At 33.7% G+C, this 21,757-nt stretch overlaps 1 protein-coding gene across 3 annotated transcripts in view; it reads left to right on the top strand.

The window, feature by feature from the left end:
- Positions 1–14,819, top strand: part of MSR1 (macrophage scavenger receptor 1) — a 69,553-nt gene extending 54,734 nt beyond the window's left edge. For 2 of the 3 annotated variants that reach the window (XM_016129780.2, XM_016129764.2), the window contains exons 9-10: positions 3,022–3,210; positions 12,812–13,629. In XM_016129780.2, coding sequence (XP_015985266.2) covers positions 3,022–3,210; positions 12,812–12,945 — 323 coding nt within the window. In that variant the 3' untranslated portion in view covers positions 12,946–13,629. Of the gene's footprint in view, positions 1–3,021; positions 3,211–12,811; positions 13,630–14,393 lie in introns of those variants that run through there. The other variant, XM_016129772.2, reaches the window with a different exon arrangement.
- Positions 14,820–21,757: the final 6,938 nt, after the last annotated feature.

Genomic DNA, 21,757 nt, shown 5'->3' with positions numbered 1-21,757 from the left:
AAGCTTTTTCTGTAAAGGGCCAGATAGTAAATATTTTTGGTTTGCATGCCAGAACGTCTCTGTCACAACTATTTGACTCTGCTGTTTTGGCCTGAAAGTGGTCCTAGACAATATGCAAACAAATGGGCGTGGCTGCATTTCATAAAACTATTTACATAACAGGCCACAGGCTGGAACTGGCTGGTGGACCATGCTTTACTCATCACTGGTATAGAAGAGTTTCTTCAAAATAGTAGATAATCATGTTTGAAAATAACAAAGGTAAAATAAACTCATATCTGAAACCACAGAGTATGTTTTGTCTGTTTGCAGAAGCTTTTTCTAGTTGGTTAAGAACTCTTTGAGGAGGATAAGCAATAAATTGGAAAGTAATAAAAAAAATTTTTTTATTTATTTCAATGAGTAGGGCGATTAATATCACAGATAATATATTCATTCCAATGCGTTCATTACAAAATGAAAACATCAAAAATTTCTAAAACTTGTAACAATAAAAACTTTATGTTCATACAACATTTTAAATAATGCACTATTTCTGCCAACTTTCATAATAACCTCAAAAATACATGAACCTTGAAGGCAAGATATGTATTTTATTCAATTATTCCAGGAACCAACCCAGGAAAATGCCTGGCACTAAGTTGTGTTAAGATGCATTTAACTAAAAGCAAAAATCATTTTCTCTTTAACAGTTGAAAAGTTTGGTCTTAGAGACATTAAATGTTTTAATAATAAGGTCACATAAACAACGTCAGAGGTAGAACTAAAATCGAGATTATCTGACTCCTGGATTTTTAATTTCAGTTATACTCTACTGTCACAGATATGAAAAAGAACACAAAGCTAAGCATATAGTATAATTAATATTGCATAAATACACCAAGATTATTAAAATGTCTTTTATGGAATCAACTTATGGTCTTCGTCTGCTCAAAACTCTCCTTCAAGGAAATTACACTTCTCTCACTCCTTGAAATATCACGTTACTGCAAGAATTCCTGTCTTTGGCCCCTGCTGTTTAGTACATAGGTGGGCTATTAGCCCAAACTGAACCATAGGAGGACTTCTCTGGGTATTATAGAACTGTCACTGAGAAAGAGACAGTAAAATGTAAACTTAGGAGATATTAACAGACATGTTCTATTATGGGGATTGGAGAACAGAGATATCTAACTTGCAACAGAAGAAAAGAATGAAGCAATTTACAGAGAGGCTGTTGGATGAAATTTGTAGAGTCCTGAGCTGATTCAAGTTGGTTTAGCTGTTCTAGATGCCTAAATATAACCTTATCTCTGGGTTCCATAGGGAATCCCGTGGTCCTTAACATACATTATCGTTTCCATTTCGGTTTGTGTTTCTGTTTTTAGCCACTTCCGAAGTAATAACCTATAAAGAGAGTCATTCGGTGGCACATAGTCAATATTTATCTAAGTTTATCTGACTTGAATTTGGAAAAAGTCTACGTTAATAAGGTTAAGGTGAGAATTAAGACAGCTACTCAGAAAAAAAAAAATACATAAAAATTATCCTCTTCTGAAATCTTTAAGTGCAAGACAAATATTCTCCAGTGGAAAAAAATCTGTCCGACTAAATATGTTAGCTTGATACAAGAGAAACCATAGGCATTATTTACATTGATATAACAAGTTGACTAAATTCAAAGAAAATTCTGGCCTGCAGCCTTATAGAGAAAATGCCTTGATTGAGGGCGTTCGAAATGACAAAATGGACTCTTCTCCATAACCAAAATGGAGTAGTTAAATGAGCCTATTGGCTTGCCTCTTTCCTCTATATTAGTTAAGCGATAGTTGAGGATCAGCAAAGTGTGATCATATGTCAATAATTGATTTATAATTGAAAAATAGTTAATTGACAGTTAACCATTGTATTCCCGAACATATTTAGCCCTAAAAAAGTCAATAGAGAGTCTTACCCCCCTTTCAAAATCATACAAGCATGAGGAATTTGAAAGAAATCTGCAGCCATTCTCTTTGGAATAAATGAGGCTAAAGATTTCAGAAAAGAATCAGCAGGTGTCTCCGATTAACATGCCTCCTCTTTTAAATGTATAATGTGACATTCTAGATTAGTAGTTCTCAAAGTATAGTTCTTTGACCAACAACTTCAGCATCACCTGGGAACTTGTAAAAGTCACAAACTCTTGACTCCCACTCAAGACCTACTGAATCAGAAACTCTGGTTGTGGGGCCAGCAGTCTGTGATTCTAATGCATTCTGCTCTAGATTGACTTATATTCGTCCATCCCTTCCTTTCTCCTACCACATTTGTATGTTGAAGCCGAAATACCGAAGTGATGATATTTAGAGGTGGGGACTTTAGGCGATAATTAGGTTAAGATGAGGATGTAAGGATAGGGTTTTTATGACAGGATTAGTATCCTTAAGAGAGCAGAGAGCTTGTTCTCTCCTTCCAAGAATCGTCTGCTTTTTTCACATTCAAAAAAAGAAAGACATTCTGGGACAAAATTGAGGGGCCTTATAATAAGAAATATCCTTGCTATTTCTAAATAAATGTCACTATTATCTTGTTTCTCATGCTAAAAGATAGGATGTTTGGTCATTTATTTTTGTGTTTATAATGTTATAAAATATCTTCTCCTCTACTTTCTATATCATTGAAACTCACTAGATAGTGAGTTCTAAATCGTGTTAGTGTGTTAATAAAATAATGACTCAAGTTTTCTAAAATAAAATAATGACTAAAGTTTTCTAAATAATATGAAAAATCTGTATAACATAAGAAAGTGTAGCTGTTGAATTTTAAAGCCATTAAAACATAATATTTGAAGTGTTCTCATATATGTAACTTATAAAAATGTTAAAATAGATTTTACTCTTCAGTTTTGAATAATGCAGTGTTTACACCAATAGGTGGTGCTAGAAAGTTTAAAATTTAATAGTTGAACTTACCAAAAAAAAAAAGTGCTGAACTGCTTTTTTAAAAAAGTGTTATAAAACTGTGTATATATACATAATTAAGCCCTGCTTGTTTTTGTTACAGCTCCATCTAAGGCAGTCCGACTTGTTGGTGGTAGTGGCCCCCACGAGGGCAGAGTGGAGATTTTCCATAATGGACAGTGGGGTACAATTTGTGACGACCACTGGGAATTGCGAGGTGGACAGGTCATCTGTAGGAGTTTGGGATACCAAGGTGTTCTAAGTGTGCATAAGGGAGCTAATTTTGGACAAGGTAATTTTTTAAATTAATTAATTTTTTTTTAATTAAGGGTAGAGATTCTCTAGTATGTATAATCAAGTTGATATAGAAACACATAGGATGGGTAGACAAATTCTATGTAGAATTTTTAAAAATGGACTTTCCTAGGAAGAAGAGATGAAAAGAAAGGGATATTAAAAACAAATGAGATATGCTCTGAGACAACCTTTAACATTTAAATTTCATTTAGATTCAATTAGCTAATTGAAAAGTACTAACATAGAGGAAAACCAAGTAATTGGTAAAACAGGACAAGTGAACTGCCGTCAAGGCATGAATCCTGGGAAGATCAGTCTTCAGAACTGGATCCTGTGGGCATCTGAGCAATTCCATGTGTTCACTCATCCTCTCCTCTGTGAGACTGGAGAGGAGGGTGCCAGCTTCTTCATTCACCTCTCAGTCACGTCCCACAGGAATGAGATATATCCTTGGTCCATGATGGAGCTCTGCCTTCGGAAAGGACTGTGAAAAGCCATGAAAGAGAAAGAAGCAAGTACATGGGCTCTCTGTACCTATATTACTTAGAACTTCTCCTCCTTTAAGGAAATGCAATGGGAAATAAAGGAAAGGAAAGTTTACTTCTCTATTTTAGGTTTACAAAACATTGATTAATTCTTTTTCTGCATGTATATGTACACATTTTCACCTGGATGGTTCAGCAACCTGTTCTATGAATGTATTTTAAAAAGCTAGAAAATTTGAATGTGTACCCATGACATTTTTACTCTCATTTTTTTTTAAATTGGCACCTTAGAATAGGTTTTACATATAACTAAACATGTACAAATGCTTCAATTCTGAATAACAAAAAGTTTAGAAAAAAGTAGCCATGTATATATTGAAATTTTAAAGTTAGTATTTCCTACTTATTTATCCTACTGTTGAAATCTGATAAATAATTGGTTTCTCTAAAGCTGATGTTAACAAAAAAAAAAGAGGTTTGACTTTCTTGATTTCATAAGTGTTATTCTAGATAGATATAAGAAGAAATTGAATGCAAAATTACAAATGAGATTAGTAATGCTGCTATTTTATCTAGAGTGATAAAATAGGAAAGTGTATCTAATCATCATTATCAAAAGACGCTAGCAGGACAAGATTGACTTCTTAAATTAATAAAAGGTATTATTAGGTAATATTATGCTACAATTTATTGAGTAATAACTATGTGCCAAGCATTGTGTTAAACACCTGAATAGTATTAAAAATAGTTCATAATTCTATCTTTTATTATTATCTAAATGAATCCACTATATCGTATTTAAGAGATAAATTTAAATGGGAGTCCAGGTTCTAAAGTCTTCAGAGACCAGAAAGATGATGTAATTTCATAAAGAGCCATCATAAGACAGAAGAATGGTGATGAGAGTTTCTGTACCTGGGTTAAGCCCCTGACCACTAGTTTTTAATTTGCACCTTAAAAGTTTAGATGATAGCAGAAAAAAAGGAATTGAAAATATTCATAATTTGCCATAACCAAATAGATCTTTGAAATTTCCAACTGTTCTATCCCTATTACACTTTCTGAACTTTTCTCCTAGGTTGAAGAGGGTGAGACCAAAATCATTCTTGCACCTGTAAAATTTGTCTTCTAAATTGAAATGGTTATAAATGGTTATCAACAAACTAGGTTGTTTCCCAGCCCCACCCCCCCGAAAGGGGAAAAGAAAAAAAATCTCCAATTTTTGGTCACTAGAGAATCAAATGAATCAATCAATCATTTAGCAAGTTAAGCTGCCAATATGAGTTTTCATAATATTGTATGGGGAAAGAATCTATTTTGACGGTAACTAAGATCCACAGCATGGAAGACCATTTATTTTAAATACATGATTCTATAAAACATTTCAAATGACTGTTAAAATCTATGAGATGGACAGCTGTAGTTCTAGTAGAAGGCATACAGTTTTCATTCATGGTGCCATTCCTCACCTGGTAGGTGGCTAAAAATTCTTCAGTTTTAGAAATAGCATGTGATGATATGAATTCTTAGAATTTCCTTTGTTGACCAAATGAAATATAGTTTGCCAAGTGTCTAAATAACTTAATCAACATGGATAGCTGACCAGCTCCATCCAAAAAGAGAAAATACTCTAAAATACCTTTCATTGAGAGCAATTATTTTATAGCTTACATTATCCAAAGAATTAACAACTTTAGCTTTTTATCTTAAAGAAACAAGCCTAGTAGTAGTTTATTAATTTCTTATATCTCGAAGTAAACCATTAATCTATTACAAAGAGAAAATCAAATTCAGAGCAACAGCAGTAGCACAGGTACCTTAATTCAGGGGAAACTAATGAGGTTTGGCAAAATATAATCTGTGGTAGGAAAGTGAACAAGGTGTTGTACCCTTGCTTTATTTCTTCTGTGAATATGAAGCTTTGTCATAGACTTCATAGGTGTTTTTCATTGAAGTTCCAAACACAGATGGTAAAGACACAGTTGGAGACTATTGTTTTAAGATTGTATTAACTTCAAAGCCTAGTCTCACAAGTATAATATTCTTTGCCCCACAGCTTTTATTCATTCCTGCTTATCTCTCTAGAACGTTCTGGTCTAAAGCACTGGTAAAAAGGAAAAAAATAAGTATTTTAAAATACTGACAAGAAAATGGTACCTATTTAAATAAGTACTGAAACAGTAGAGTTTAGTCTCATGTGAAATTATTTTTTTGGCTAAGTGGAGGCAATTCTCTCAAGTTTTCTTCAGATAACTTATTACTTCTCTAAGATGAGTGCCCATCTTTAGTGAGGCTGTGTATTTATGGTAGTTGGTGATTCTGTATGTTATGCAAGAGTTTTATTAGAATAAAACAACGAAGCATGTCAGAATTTTGTTCTTCCTTTCACATATTCAAGTCCCTGCTGAAGTCTAGGTGTTTGAAACCTAAGGATACAAATCGAAACTTTAGCTCCGATATTATGTCTCAGAGTTTCATTTTTTTTTCAATGAAATGAGAACAAAATAATACCAAACCAGCAGATTTATTTTAAATCTTAAATGATCCGGCATATAAAAAATGCCCATCACGAAGCCTGTCTCGTAACATTGCTTAAGAGCTGCAGAGATCACCGCCAACTGCATAACTATGAGTTTCTTTTCCAGCCTCTTTGAAAGGTAGAAGAGTCAGATCAGTATGATATTGTTCAGTTGAATGTGATTTTCTACCACACAGAGAAGTGACTTAAGTGTGCAATGTGGGACGTCCGATCATCTCCCCACTCTACCCAAAGTAGACCCAGCTCTTGTCTCAGCTCTCTGTGTAGAGTTCAGTATCTAACAATTGAAGATTGGTTATGGGATTTTTAAAATAATAAAGCTAAATGAGCTGGCAGAAATAATAGAACTGAGGGTATTTGTTTTGAAGAAAAAGAATCTGAGAAATAAATTTCATGATCTGCTTCATTGTGCATTGTATTTAAGAAGCAGGCTTACATTGTAAGCTGATTTTGGATTAGACATGGCAAACAACCTTTTTATGTAAAGCTGCTTAAACTCCTTATTTTCTTACTCTTCCACTTTAAATTTACAGTTTCACTTGGGTGGGGGAAGCAATTTTGAATGTAGAATAGAGACAGGAGAGGAAACTTAGAAATATGTGTGGAGGGGTTAGGGAAGAAAGAGATGCATTAAAATTTTAATTATTTGTCTTTTTTTGGAAAGTGAGAATTAGATTAATACTATATTATACATTATTATCAAAATTGAAACAAGGAGGAAAAATTTGAATTTATTCCCTTGGTATAATTCCCCGATAAATACAATATAATTTTCTAGACACAGTCCTCCACTTCCCCTCCCCCCCTTTTTTCCTCTGGTTTTAAAATAGCAAACCTGGTTTACCAGAGATAATCCTCATTAGCCTTAAGAACAATTAGTTTTGCAGCTGCAAGAAACATGATTTATAGGACTAAAGCTTAAAGCATGCTCCTTTAAATAGGTTCTTTAATTTGCATGTACCTTTTGCATAAAATACAATGTTCTTTCTCTTGAGTAGACAAAAAGGTTAAATTAAGGAAACGCTGAGAGGCATCTGGTGCTTGTCATTGCATGGCACAGGAAAGAGGGAGCAAGTCACTTCTTTCCCTAAGCAGGCTGTTCACTCTCTTGTCCCAGGGGCCTCCCTGTATCAAACTTGGATGAGCTTTATCAGACAGCAGTGGTACGCTGGGAATTTGTGCCAGGTGTATCTGAGCCTGTATGCTGATGTGAGAAGTAAGAGCTGAACCTGGAGCAGCTATCTCATCTCAGTTTATAGACGTTTATGTTGAAGCCCCAAACTTGAAAGCAGAAACAAAAGAAAGTTCTAAACATAAATGTTATCTTTTATTCATAACCCTTTTCACATCCATAATCAGTTTTCTAAGCAGAATTTTTAAAAATATAAGAACAAACTGAAGGTGATCAAAAATATAACTGTACCTCTGCTTTAGTGAATGGAAGTAAAAAAGTCTCAAAGATAAATAAAATATATCTTTTTTATGATCAGAAGTCAAATTCTTACATACTGCTTCTGGCGTATTTTAAAATGTAGATATTTAGATGTTGATTTCTATAGAAACTAATCTAGAGCCTACAGAGTTTTTAACATATTTGTTTATTACTTATGGTAATAAAGATATTACTAAATATAAAATGATATTGTTTGTCATGTGCTTACTACATGATCTAATTTAGTCCACATGGCGCCTGTGAGAAATAGATATTATAGCCCTAATTTTTCATAGAAAAAGTAAGTAATCCTGTCGGCTGTTACAAAACTTGCCTAAATTTACAGAGCTATTATGTGGGGGGAAGTCTAGATTTATTGTCTTAATCTATCTCTTTTCACTGGACAGAAAGTCCTAAATTCTTACTTCTTAAGAGCTTTATGTCCAAAGAGCTTGCTTCTTTAAAATTTTCAAATCATAAAATTTTAAAGGTAAATGAAAACTTTCATTCTGCATATATTATAAAACAGAGAAAATAAGTGGCTTGTTTACAACTACAAAATTAGAATCCAGATCTGTAGTCTGTTTACCCATTCTCTATTCTGACTCCCAGTCCATTTTCAACTTTAATTAATTGAAAAAAAAAATGTTTTTTTCTTGAAGGAGAAGCTATTGACAAAGTACTTCCCGGTTAGAAGTCTTAAAAGTGATACAAATTTATCTCACTCAGTCATAACTGAATTTGATTAAAATTCATTCAGATATTTTTAACCATTTGTGATTTTTGCTTCCCCACGTATCTATGCAGCACTAATCTCAAATCTCATCATTTTACTATATATATCTGGCTAATGTATAAAAAATCCGATTACCTTTCTTTTTTCATAAAAGTTGTGGGTTATCGAAGATCAGATTAAAGAAACTCAAATCTCTTAAAGAAATAACAATATCTGTGTTTTTAAAAAGAGATTAAGAAGAAATGCTATCGTCTGTCAAGCATATTCTCAAGAATCACAAACCTAACTCATAAAATTCTAGAAGCAACAGACAACACATTTGTCATTGTTTGCCTTTGGAAGCACCAACTCAGTCAATTTGTTCTTCCTACTCCTTAAATTGTAAAGGGAGTTGTAGATATATAGATGGCTAGGTAGATAGATGATGGATAGATAATAGATGATAGATGATAGATGATAGATGATGATAGATGATAGATAGATAAATAGATGATAGCTAAGAGAATAAAAACATATCTGAAATACAAATATCAAGTTTGCATAGGTTTCTACTAAGTAGAAAGGATAGTTCGGTTGCAAAAAATAACATGACAGCAACAACAACAAAATCCTTGAGTAACAATTATTACCTAAAGAAATAAAAACAAATTTGTTTTTTCATTTTAAGGTTTACAATTTTATTAATTTCTGCTACCTTTGCATTAATTTTTAATGCAAAAAATAATTTGGAAGGACATGGGAAATGCATATTAAATAAATTTTCCCCTTAGGCTCAATAGTCCTAAATATATTAATATAAAAATAAAATGACAAATCTATGAAAATTATTTTTATACATTTGGGCTTTTATAGTCAATAAATATGACTAAGTTTTAAAGGTCATTATGTCCTGTTGTTTGGCTCTGTTTTTTCTGTCATTTTGAGAAAGCCATTCATCCTTTCTGAGTCTCAGTTTATTTATCCATGAAATGGAGATAATTGCCATTATTTTATAATATCAGAAGAATAAGTTTTAAAAAGCATATGTGAAAAGACCTACTATATTCACTGTGTCTGAAAACATGTTCATTGTGTCTGAATCTTTTCTAGATAGTAAAACACCAGAGTTACCAAATGACACAATATATTGATCATATTCATATGTTTTTGGTGGAAAAAGTACTGGAATAAGAGCTAGGAGTTCTAGATGCAAGTATCACCTTTGCCACTAATTATGTATGTAAACTCATTTGCTCCATTTACCTAAAACAGAAGTCCTCGCTAAGAGGTCAGTCTAACAGAAAATAGATTTTGATTTTGTTCAGTCATGTAGGGACTCAAAACAGATTTGTTGAACAATCGAATCTAATAGTGTAGAGAATTACAGTAAATTATTGATTAAAGGCACGGTTTAGGTGGGCACAGGGTGGGAATGCTCCATCATACATTAACTAGATGAACTTGAGCAAAGTCACTTTTTCTCTCTAATTTTTATTTCCCTCAATAGTAAAATAGCATGTACCTTTTTAAGGTCATCTGAGGGATTCAATGAGATAACCTATCAAAAGTACTTTGCATGTTTCTGGCCACATTGTAAATTTTTCAAAGCGTGGCCTTAACTGTTCATTATTGTTATTCCAGCTTTAGTATTTTTAACATTCATGAATTCCTTTACTGTCATTTCTAAAAACTTGTGCCCACGGGTCAGCACATTAACTGACTAAATAATATCTGTTTCGTGCTGCCCCTGTGGGGATGACCCTTCTGGTGCTGCAGCCTTTGGGAGGTATTACTCTTAATTCTCTTTTCCTAGATTGTAAAAAGCTGCACTGCCAAGATTTAAACCCAGTGACTAGATATACAAAAAGGAGAGTGAAAACATCACAGTACTGTGGGTACAGAAGCCATGGAGCCATAATAGTCTCGTGTTCCCAGTTAAGGCAGGGTCACAGCTTTCACAAACACTTTTACATATGTTTATTTATACCATTTATAAATGTCCATAAATGAAATAAGTGCAATCTATAAATGTCCCACTATTTTGACTCTATCCCAAGTTAACATGGAAGCAGTTTTACTATTCATGCAATTGTTATTTGCCCATATTTTTGAGTAACCTTCTGGGACTTTCAAAAAGTTGGTATAGGTTTTATATAAAGTATATATTTAAAGAAGAAATGTGTATTTAAAAAGAAATACGAGAACAGGCTCACATATACAAACACTCACAAACACAAATGGGACCATGCTATACCTACCTGGTAGCAATTTGGGAAACAAAAAGTGTCCCTGGAAAGTTTTCAGATTTTGAGATCATATCCCTTTTTATATGCCTTAAAATTTTAAATTAAAAAGACTAAATATTGTTATAAACATTTCAAAAACACATGAGTTCTTCAGATTACTATTTTACTGTTAAAACTGATTAGTACAGAAAAACCTTTGTTTTTATAATAGAATATTGTTTGAATAATGATTTAATTACTACTATATTAAGTGAAAAACAATATTTCTAATTGCCTTGATAATATAAACCAAAATATAATTTTGTCTCAAGTTTGGATTGTTCTATTGAAGGCATAAGTTATTCAAAATTTAAGTGATTGCACTAATTTATTTTGTATGTAAAATCTCCTGTCCATTTTTACAGTAAATAAAAACATGTCATCACAGAAAATGTCTATATAGACATCCTATTAACTGTCCTTCTGGCATATGGATTCTTCATTAATTTTACTTCCACTCTTCTGCCAGACACATAATTCTAAATGTAGTACTGATGATGTCATTTCTTTTGGTGACTCACAATATAAAATTCAAGAAATTTATGACATAGTCTCAGCTTTCTATCCAACCTTGCCAATGGGTCCTTCTTCCATTATTAGTGTACTTTGTGTTTTAGATGCCAGGAGACTGTTAACTACTCTATCTCAAGCATTTTCATGCTGCTCCCACTATATGGAATGACTTCCTTTTCATATGTGGAAACCTCTATCCATTTTTTAAGATCGGGTTAAACGTTATTCACATTGTGATTACAAAATGCCCACTAATTTATTAATGTATTATGTGCACTTACTACTTCCAATTGTATACATTATGAAATATGTATATATTGTTAACAGATTGAGTTCACAGGATATTTGACAAATCAGTAAATGCCATTATATGTGTTAGTATATATGCCTTCATGAAAAACAAGTCTTTATTTAAGACTGTTTTATAGGTCTGTTTCTAATTCAAAGGTCTGTTGACTTTATTTCTAAATATACTTTATATATCTCTTGTGACTGAGAGAAGTCTTTCAAGAGTATATTGATCTAAATGAAAATATTTATTATGACTGCAGTATTAATATATTTATTTACCCTCTACCAGTTTTGCAAAGGTGTTTGTTGAAAATTAGATGATAAATCATCAGTTTCTTGATGGCATAAGATGTTCTTGAAAATTCATTAGGTTTGCCATATCCTATATTTAACAAAACCCAATGAAATCATTTATTTAGAGGTTTTCAAAGGTTCTGTTTCTAAATGTCTTAAATGTAAATGAAAGAAAAAACTTTTATAAGTTATACACTTAGAAAATGTTTAGAGAAGGTCAGAAAAACATTTTCAAACATCAATTTTTAAACTTATCTTTTCTTGCCATGAACTCCTTTTTTAAAAAGATGTTGTTTTCTTATTCATTGGTAAAATAATGTTCTTATCTTAAAAGTGGCAGTTAAGTTTGTTTATTTAGATAAATATCTGCAAGGTAGCCTACTACTGACAGCCATTGTTTTTCCATCTAACGTGTCTGAGGGAAAGTTCAGGCAAAAAATAAGTGTTAGCACTGCCATTTTCTTTTCGTTTGTGTATTCTTGCAATTAATAATTCATGATCTTCTTTCTGGATGGTTGGTAAACTCTTTCTGGTTGTATTAGTCATAGTTTAATTAAAAATAAATAATATGTTTGTTAAACCAGACACATGTAAACTGAAATACACCTGCAGCTAAGAAAAGAACTTCAGAATATCTTATGTTCCAGGTATACCTTATAAAAATACATTTAGATCATCAGGTCATTTCATATATCCACTTTTATTAAAGGTTATTTCTTTATTTTCCTTATTTTTCTTTCCTTATTTTAAAGGTTATTTCTTTCCCTTATCTTTAAAACTAATTTGTTAAATGGTTAGAGAAAAGCAATCATTCTTTATAATTTTGTAGAACTGTGTGCGTACCTTTGTTATAGCTCTTATAATTTATATTTTAGTATTTTACACATAGACAGAATATAAAATTTTCCAAGGCAGGAGATTAATTTGTGAATTGTAATAGAGATCACAGAAATTATATATAGATAATGATCAACACGTGGCTTTGTTGCACTCAAACATAAACACTAAAATATATTAATGCAGTTGTATCTGATTTTTGCAGGGACTGGACCAATATGGCTGAATGAGGTATTTTGTTTTGGGAAAGAATCATCTATTGAAGAGTGTATAATTCGACAATGGGGTGTGAGAGCCTGTTCACATTCCGAAGATGCTGGAGTCACTTGCACTTCATAATGTATTGTTTGTCATTTACATTTCATTTACATTTACATTTATGAAATCATTGCAAAATGATCTGCATTACTTTATTAAAACCACTTAATGAATATTTCTTAATTAAGAAATTAAGGATATTGTCCAAAGATAAGAAATATTTAAAAATTATTGGATAAACATGTTGAATACCTTCATACTTACTATATGTCTATGTTTGAACTGTTTTAACATCTAGGTTTTTAAATAGAATTTTATATATTGAATATATTCAATATATTGAATATATTGAAGTTTAGGTCTTCTAGATTACAAATGCCAGTAATAATGAAAACACATTCTAACTGTGGCTCCAATTTATATCTTCAAAACAAGAATGCAATTTTTGTCATTTTTGTCTTTTTGTAATCTATCTAGTTTATTTTAATTTAATTACTTTCAGCATAATAAAAGAGTTGAGGATATATCTTTTGTGCCCAGTTTACAAAATCTGTGTTCTATACATATTTTTAAAGAAAGAATCTTATCCAGTTATCAAGATCTCTGAATATGCAATAACTTGACTGTTAGGTAACAGTGTTAATGATGTTTTGGCAGTGATGGAAAACTTATTAGGGGTTTTACATGCTCATATATTAATATGGTTAATAACAGCACAATTAATAACATGGTTATTAACAATAATAACATGGTTATTTTACATGGCTATGTATTAACAGTTTTTTTTACTGAATCATAAAGTTAGTTGAAAGTAGAATTTATGAGAAAAGGCATATCCCACCTTTGCTATACATGTCCAAATAACTGATAGATCAAAAATGTCATTTTCAACATGGAGCTCAGATTGTTATGTATTTAATTAAGTTGAATAATCAGCTTGTTACAATTCTAGGACACTGTGTTAAAAATGTAAATACATCTGCTTACTTCACTTAAACTAACAGCATGCAAATGTCTTGAATGCAGAAGGAAGTTTTAATTATCTTTCTTTGGAGAATTTCCTGATGTCAATCTCTGCCTCTTCCACTACTATGCTGGATTTATACTGCATCAACACAGCTATGCTAAATTACATTTCCCAGAATTCTCTTTCCTACGTTGTTCTGGTTTATCATGGACCACAAAAGACATTGTGCATGGGATTGGGAAACTGAGGGATTAGCAGCAGCGATAGTTTTCTTCATGTTCAGAAAGTTCTTGAGGGGCAGCAGGGCACCTATACAGCATACACAGGTTGTCCCTGGTCTGCTGGCTGACCTAGTTTACAGGAAAACAATGACTGTATCTCCTGAAGTTCACTTTGGAGCCTCCTTCAGTTTCTTCCACTATTAGGACAGCTGCACATTTAGTTTCATGATTAATTTATTACCTTCTCCTGAGGCCACCTGAACCATCAGAGTTGGAGGCAGTGAGAGATTAATACAGGTTCCAGCTCATCTTCATGGGTTCCATTTTGTTCTTGCTCTCAGGTCGTGTCCATCTTCACTTTTAAACTGCCTGCCTCCCTGCTGACTTCAGATGACCCAAAACAACTGACAAAAATAACAGACTTTTCTTAGACTGCTTGATCAGTAACCAAAACGTAAGATTGCATGAGATCAAATATCTTTTTACCTTTAATATATTAAGTTTAATTTTTCCTGTTTCTTTTTACCTGAGATCAAATATCTTGAAGGGAACCAAGAGTTGCCCTGGGCTTTGAGACAGTGGCCTTAGGCAAGAAAATGGACAGGAGAATATGGGGCATTTAACAACTACAGTAGTGGGCTTGATGTTTAGAATTTCTTCCAGTTTTTTAATGAAATGGAATTTTTAATTACTGTGTATGTCGAACTGTACTTTCCTAAGATAATGCTATGCCAAGATTGAAACACGTGGGCCCAGGCTTTAAGAGTTACATAAAGTATCAAACTATTGTACCAGTTTTTTTTTACAAAAATGTCAAGTACACAGAATTTTTTGAAAGGAAAATTATTATATTACTTTTAACAACTATAGAATTAAATGTGACCCTTAAAGCTCTTTGGGGTTCCTTGAATAAAAACTTTAGAATTAGGGAGAGGAAAAAATGACTGAAATACATTGTTAATCATTCATTGAGACCCTCCCTAGGGCCAAATAAGTTCAATCATACCTATAAAACATTTCAATTTTTTTTTTAAGTCTTTGATTCTTCATGCTTACAACACTTCCCTAAAAGGACTGATAAAATTAATGACATAAATTGTTCACTTATTTTCTTTTGTTAAATTCATAAAAGAGTCCTCTTTTAAAGTTTTAATGACAGAATAATGTGAAAACACAGCTACTATTCTAAATAAGGGTTTATTAGGGTAGTCAAGGATGGCTTACATTCAGAGAACTAATTTGTCATATATTCAAGTCAGCTGCCGGAGTGATTAGAGGGGTAAATGGAATTACCTGAGAGAGTTCAGAATAAAAGGAGACGAGGGAGGAATGAAAGAGAAAGAAAACACAAGGCGAGATCCAAGAAATAGCAAATTTGTTAATCATCATTCATTGTTCATCAAAAGTTTTGAATTAGAAGGTAGGTCAGTTTGTGATATTTTAAAACTTCTTATGTTGAAGAAATGAGGTAACAAATTAATTAGGAAAAATGGCTTTTGGTATTGTAGTAGTATTCGACAATTACTTTTATCTTAATATTCAAATTTTAAAGTTGACTTCCTACTTAAAAACAGATTTATTCCATACTACAGGAAGTAAGGGAATCAAGAAATTTAAGAAAACAAATTTATCATATAAAAAATTTCTACCAGTGGATGTGTACTCAAATTATAATGGAAGGAGATCTTTACCTGTAAGCTTGGCTTATGTTTATATAGAGACAACAGAGGAAATATTTCCTATGCTAGAACACCATTTGATATATTCTTTTTTGTTTTAAAATAGAATTACAATCTCTTTTATTTGTTAACATTGAGAAAAGTTACTACATTAAGATAAAGTTATCACAAATATATAACGTTCCCGGTGGATTCTTCTCTTCTTGTAGAGATGAAAAACAAACTATTCATTATTATTTTCTAAGTGCCTTCTCTAAGAACAGGAGAGCAGCATCATTTCACAAAAAGGCTAATATTACTAGCAATTCGTAGGACTTGGTCAGCGCACTGGGTCAGAGGGGGAAGACCCGTAGTTCTGTCCTGTCCGTGCTGCCCGCACACTGCATGTTCTGTAGGGAAGTCAAATCCCCCCTAATCCTCAAACCCTAGCAAAGAAAATAGAAATGATTACATATGACCTGTCTTACTCAGGGTGTGACTATGAAGACCAGAGGTGAATATAAATTACTGAAAGAAGTCATTCATTTTCTAATACCCCTAATATTTACTAGTCTCCGTCCCCACATTTGATGTTAATACAAGTAAAAAGATTGAATTAATTTAAAATGGCTTTTGCTTTTTTAGACTGTCTTTTTCATTTTGATATCACTTTGAGACCCCCACACATTATAGCTTCATTAGGTTTAAAAATGTGATAGTGCTCTGTAAATTAATTTATTGTGTACCTAGAACTTTTAATTTACTCAGCTCTTTAGGCAGGAAGAAATGCTGTGCAAATCAGCTTAGTCTAATTTAGTGAAGAAATTATCTTGTAAACTGAAAAACATAAAAAAAAAAAACAAAACAAAACAAACAGAAAGGGAACATTTCCACAGCTGTCTGGGGTACTTGGCTTGTCCAGTGTAGACAGCCCACTTAGGCCTCCACAGGCATTCAGAAAAAGCGAAGGGGGAAAGGAATTTTCACAGACTGATCCCAGATAAAGCCACAGCAGAAATCTCAGATCAAAAAGCATTGGCAAAAACATGCCCCAGGTGAATCTATTTCCCTCTGCCTTCCAAAGCTTCAGTCCCTTTACTGAATAGTTTTCTGTCTATACATCGGTTCTCTCCTACCTCCTTTGTTTTTGTGTTTTTGTTTTTGTTTTAACTTTCCCTTCACCTAGGCCTAGGGGTTAATGTAAAAGCTGTTAGACTAAAATAGGCTGGTCTTAGAATGCCAGCCAAGTTCTTAATCCAAACCTCTTGCTCATTAAGTCAATCAGCCAGCACCTGACACAGCATATATCACAGTCAGGCTGTGGAAAGTTACAGAGAAGTAGGAAACAAAGAAAAAAAGAGACTTAGGCCCTTCTGGGAAGTGGTTATGATCTAAAGGAAAAGAACATGGTTTGGCACAGAGGAGATTTTTATAAGCAGCATCAGGAAAGGATAAAACTTTAACAACCTGAGTAGGATACTAAGAGCTGAAAACAAACCAACTAATTGCTAGAACGAAAACTTCAATTCAGGAGTTTTTAATTGGATTTAAGAGGCATCTGGGAGCCACTGTAAAGCCATAGAAAGAGAAGTACTATCTAATGATGACGGTGGCTAGAAGAAGAGCTGGTTATCTGCAGGCTTGTGGACCGGACCAGTGATACATAATACCAGGCGTCCCCTTAGCTTGATAATGGGCTTGTTTAAGCTGAAAGGAGTACTTTTCTCTTGCTCTCTAGCAATTTGGAACAGGTCACAAAATATGGACTGAAGCCTCATGATGCCCCTAAGGAGTGGTGTGAAATTAAGCAAGCTAATGACACTTTCTATGCTAAATATTTCTGTCTTTAAAATAAGATATTTACACCTGGACTCATTTCAGTGTCACCATTGTGATAAAATTAGATTCTGAGATGAAAATCTGTGTAAGCTGTACAGTCTAATAACGTTTAAATTAGCATTATTATTGCTATTTAGAAAGAGAAGGTAAGAGGCAGAGAAAATGTATTTCTATTTTATACTCAAGGAGTGAGTCTGGCTTAGTATCATTTTGAGTATGGAATTATACATGTGTGTAGGATGAATTTTTAATATATGATAATGTAAGTTTCTTAGTAGTTCTGATTAATCATTTTTGCATAATTACCTTTATTGTATAATTCATGTTGTGACATTGCCAGGTGCCAGCATTATTAGTAATAGAGATTCTGCTTTAATTTCCATATTTTTCTTAAAAGGCTTAAGAAGGTGCACCTTGACATATAAGCAGTACAGTGTTACATGGAAAGTTTTGGTTACAGACCACGATGGCTGGACTCCTACCTCACCAGTAACTCCTGTTCTGACATCTCTTGGTCAGACGTGAGTTTGGGTGCTGGTTCCGCCACATATGAGTTTAAACTTCATAAACATCAATCCATGAGCATCAGTTTTCTCATATATGTATATGAGAATAATAAGAGTACTTACAGGCTGGTTAAAATCAATAAAACGATGTGAGCGCAATTAAGGGTAAACTTTAAATGTTGGTGTTATTTTGAAAGACAGTTTTCTCAATATTGAAAGACAATATGAGGGGAGTATTATAAGCTTTAGTAATGAGGACAATTGACAGAGTATTATAGATACTTAGGTGTTGAAATTCTAGCTTCCCACTCCTTGAATCTTAAAAAAATATATACTTTTAGAACATGAAAGTACACAGAAGGGTGCTAATTTAAGGAGTTCATTATTTTGAAAGATTATAAATGTGTTTTTGTGATAATCAGAAGTTCTTTAAGCTCTGGATATATACAGACACACGCATATATATGTACATGCCAGATTCATACTGAATTACAAATTGGGAAGATAAGCTATGTAGAAAATTTCTTTTTGTCCTTATGGTCTGGAACTGAAAATCTTGTAAAATTAACAAATCTTTTAAATTTACATGAAGCAGATTGATGTCTCTCTCCCCATCAGCAGTGGGAGACATAAGTCCCCCTTGAACTGACACTTTTCCTGGTCAACCTGAGATTTCCATTCCTGCTTCTTCTGAGTTAGTTAAATTTAGGGTTCATATTAGTGTCCTAAGAGTATGTTTCTCTTCCTGCTTTGCTTCATTATGGATAGCACTCAAGTTCTATTATGCCTAAAATATCACAAACACAAAGACTAATGATTCAGAGACTCAAATAAGATTCCCAATAACATGGGCAAATCAAAGCGTCCTGCTGTTTATGTCCCCTACCACTGGGACTGCCTCTTTGGTTGATCTTACTTTCCCTTTGCTTCTCAGCTCCCTGTTTTATCAATCCTTTTTTCTATCCTCTCAGGCTTTAACTTAGCACCTAATGCCTAGCAATTGCTTGAGGATCATAGATCTTTTTTTTTTTTTAATTTATTTATAATGTCTATGACTAAAGAGTCTTACTTTCCTCCTCTGAATCTCCCAGACATTCACCTAATACAGTCATTCTCTCTAAGAGAATCTGTTATGAGCAGCTAAAACAATATTCTTCCCCATCTTACAGGTTAGTTTCCAAAGAAGAATATCACCAGACATTTAATAAAAGCTCAAAATAGGTATGTATATAGGTGCTGTGAGGAAAATAAAAGTGAATAAGATATAACTGGCAAATAAGAGGTGGACAGGAAGAATTGATATGGATGTACTAAGTTTATTATTCATGATCTGCAAAAGGTTGAAGCAAATAAATAGGCTCTGCTGCTTAATGACTCAGTCTGACCAATCCTTGAAATAAGAATGAAAACATGTTAGAAACGCAATCCCTACCAACCAGGTGTGATCTCAAATCATGAGCACAGCCCTAATTCTGGTATCCATCCCATCTCTTGAGAATACTGAATGTCCTCGTGCCTCAAAAGCTGCCTTATTATTACTTCTACTGCATACACTAGCTAAATTACTAGATGTTTGCTTCTGTGATGATGATTATAAAACTTCTCTGCCTGCCCAGAGGGCTTCCTGGGTCCTTGCTGGGGTCTTTTGCTTCCATTTAGTCCAAGCCAACGCCCTCTTGGTCCAGCGGAGTCCTCTAGTCCAGTAAACCTTAATGTAGCTCTGCTCTTGTCAAGAGAGACCATGAAAACTATACCCCCTTCTACCCTGATTTCTGGTAGTGTGACTTATTTGCACTCAATTAAATTATCATGTGACCCTAATTAAAACATTAATTTTCTTTATGTTCCCTGGTCAGCAATCAGAAGGGGTGGGTGAAACTCTTTACCTACTACTTGTCTCTTATGCACCAAACTTATTGATCTCATCGTATCTCTCCAGCTATCATTAAAAAATAGTTCAACTCCTTTATCACTTTATTCTACTGGTAATGTAATACATAATATTACAGTTCAGTGCTTCCGAACAATGCTCCATTTAGAAGATAATGTGAATAACTCCTAGTTCAAGTACAGAATTGTTATTAGACCATATAAAAGATATTTGCTCATATAAAGTATCACTCATTGCTTTCCTATTGTACCCTTTAAACACCATGTTGATGTCTCTGTGCAGTAAAAATTTTATATTTGAACTTCAAGCTTTAAATGACTTAAGCATCAGCTTAACTGAGGAAGTTTAACTTTCTCTGAGTGTTGGTACCAGAGCATATCAGCTGTGTTCTCTGAACATTTTCTGACTTTCAGGCATATTTTATAAATTAAAGCTAATGAAAAACAATTTACAACTTAAATCAAAGAAAATATAACAGTTATAATTTTTTTTAAAGCTTAATATTCTCTAATAATAATAGTGGCATCTCAGAATTGGTAGCTTTTATCAACTGAAAATAGGACTAAAAATAGAAATGTTGTAAAATAGAGAAAACTGTTAATTTCCCAGTTTTTGTAATACTCGAGGATTTATCAATAAGGCAAATTTGAGGGGAAAGTGAAGGATACCACCCCGACTCTGGCCAGGGCAGCCTGGGACATAGGATGGGCCTGGCTGAAAGACATTTGCTAAAATTTGTTGCACACTTGGCACTGAGGCACCTGAAATAATGCAATAAGATGACTCAGCCTACAGGTTGAGTACAGAAATGAGGGATTTAAGGGTGTACCGCATGGTAGGTGAAAAGGCAAAGGGAAAGGGCACAACATCTGAAGTCCAGGAAACCTGGGTTCAAATCCAGACTCTGCGTTCGATGAATTTACTAGTCGTACCTTTAGGCAAATTATTCAACCTTCCTTAGACTTCCTGTTCTTCTCATGTTAATGTAATAATAATTTTAATAAAGAACCACGGTAATTTTCTAGCTCATTGGAAGCCTTGCTGAATGTTGCGCACCAGCGGTTGGCACATTCGCTCATAAATAATGGGATTGAGGTTTCTGGACCAGAGGAAACTGAGCAGGGGGTGGGAGGGTGAGGCGTGGGGACTAGCAAGATGTTAGGGCCTATTGAAACTCAAACTGGTGTTAACAGTAGATGGAAAGAGATGGCTCTGAGGTGCCTAGGAGCCTAGGGCAGAATCCAGGTGGAATTACCTAAATCACCCTGAGTGGGGTGAGCAATCTGGGGTCCTAGCATTCAGCTTTGGGACATGAGTAGGTGCTGAGCCCTGCAGTAAGAAGGATTGGAAGCACAGAACCAACCCCACAGGAGCTGAGGAGCTGAAGCTGCTGCAGTGTCCCAACTTAACCTAACAGAGGCAGCAATCCAGTACCAAGAGATGTTTTTCTTATTTTTCCTGGAGGTTGTTTTGGGATATTCTGCCTCAAGGTTAGATTGGTACTCAAACTAAAGACTGTTTAGTCATCAAGAAGAGACTGTTATTCATTCTTGACTTCCCTCATAGATGTATGAACAAACGTATCCAATATTTCTCCACCGAGCCCTTAGAATGGTCTTCATTAGTTTGAGGTCAATTGTTAGGTGTCTCCTAGTCTGTGTTACCCTGCAGTGGTTTCTTTTCTAGGCAGCTTGGTATTCCTGAAGTGCCACCTTCAAAATCTCAGAGATGTAATTCATAGTATCTGTCTCACTATCACGTCCAAAATGGGTGGAGACATTGAGAAGCTGAGAGACTGGTATTCAAACTGT

This window comes from Rousettus aegyptiacus, unplaced genomic scaffold (genome assembly GCF_014176215.1).
Source record: "Rousettus aegyptiacus isolate mRouAeg1 unplaced genomic scaffold, mRouAeg1.p scaffold_m13_p_11, whole genome shotgun sequence".
In the NCBI taxonomy this organism is placed as follows: domain Eukaryota; kingdom Metazoa; phylum Chordata; class Mammalia; order Chiroptera; family Pteropodidae; genus Rousettus; species Rousettus aegyptiacus.
This window is presented reverse-complemented; position numbering and strand designations above follow the sequence as displayed.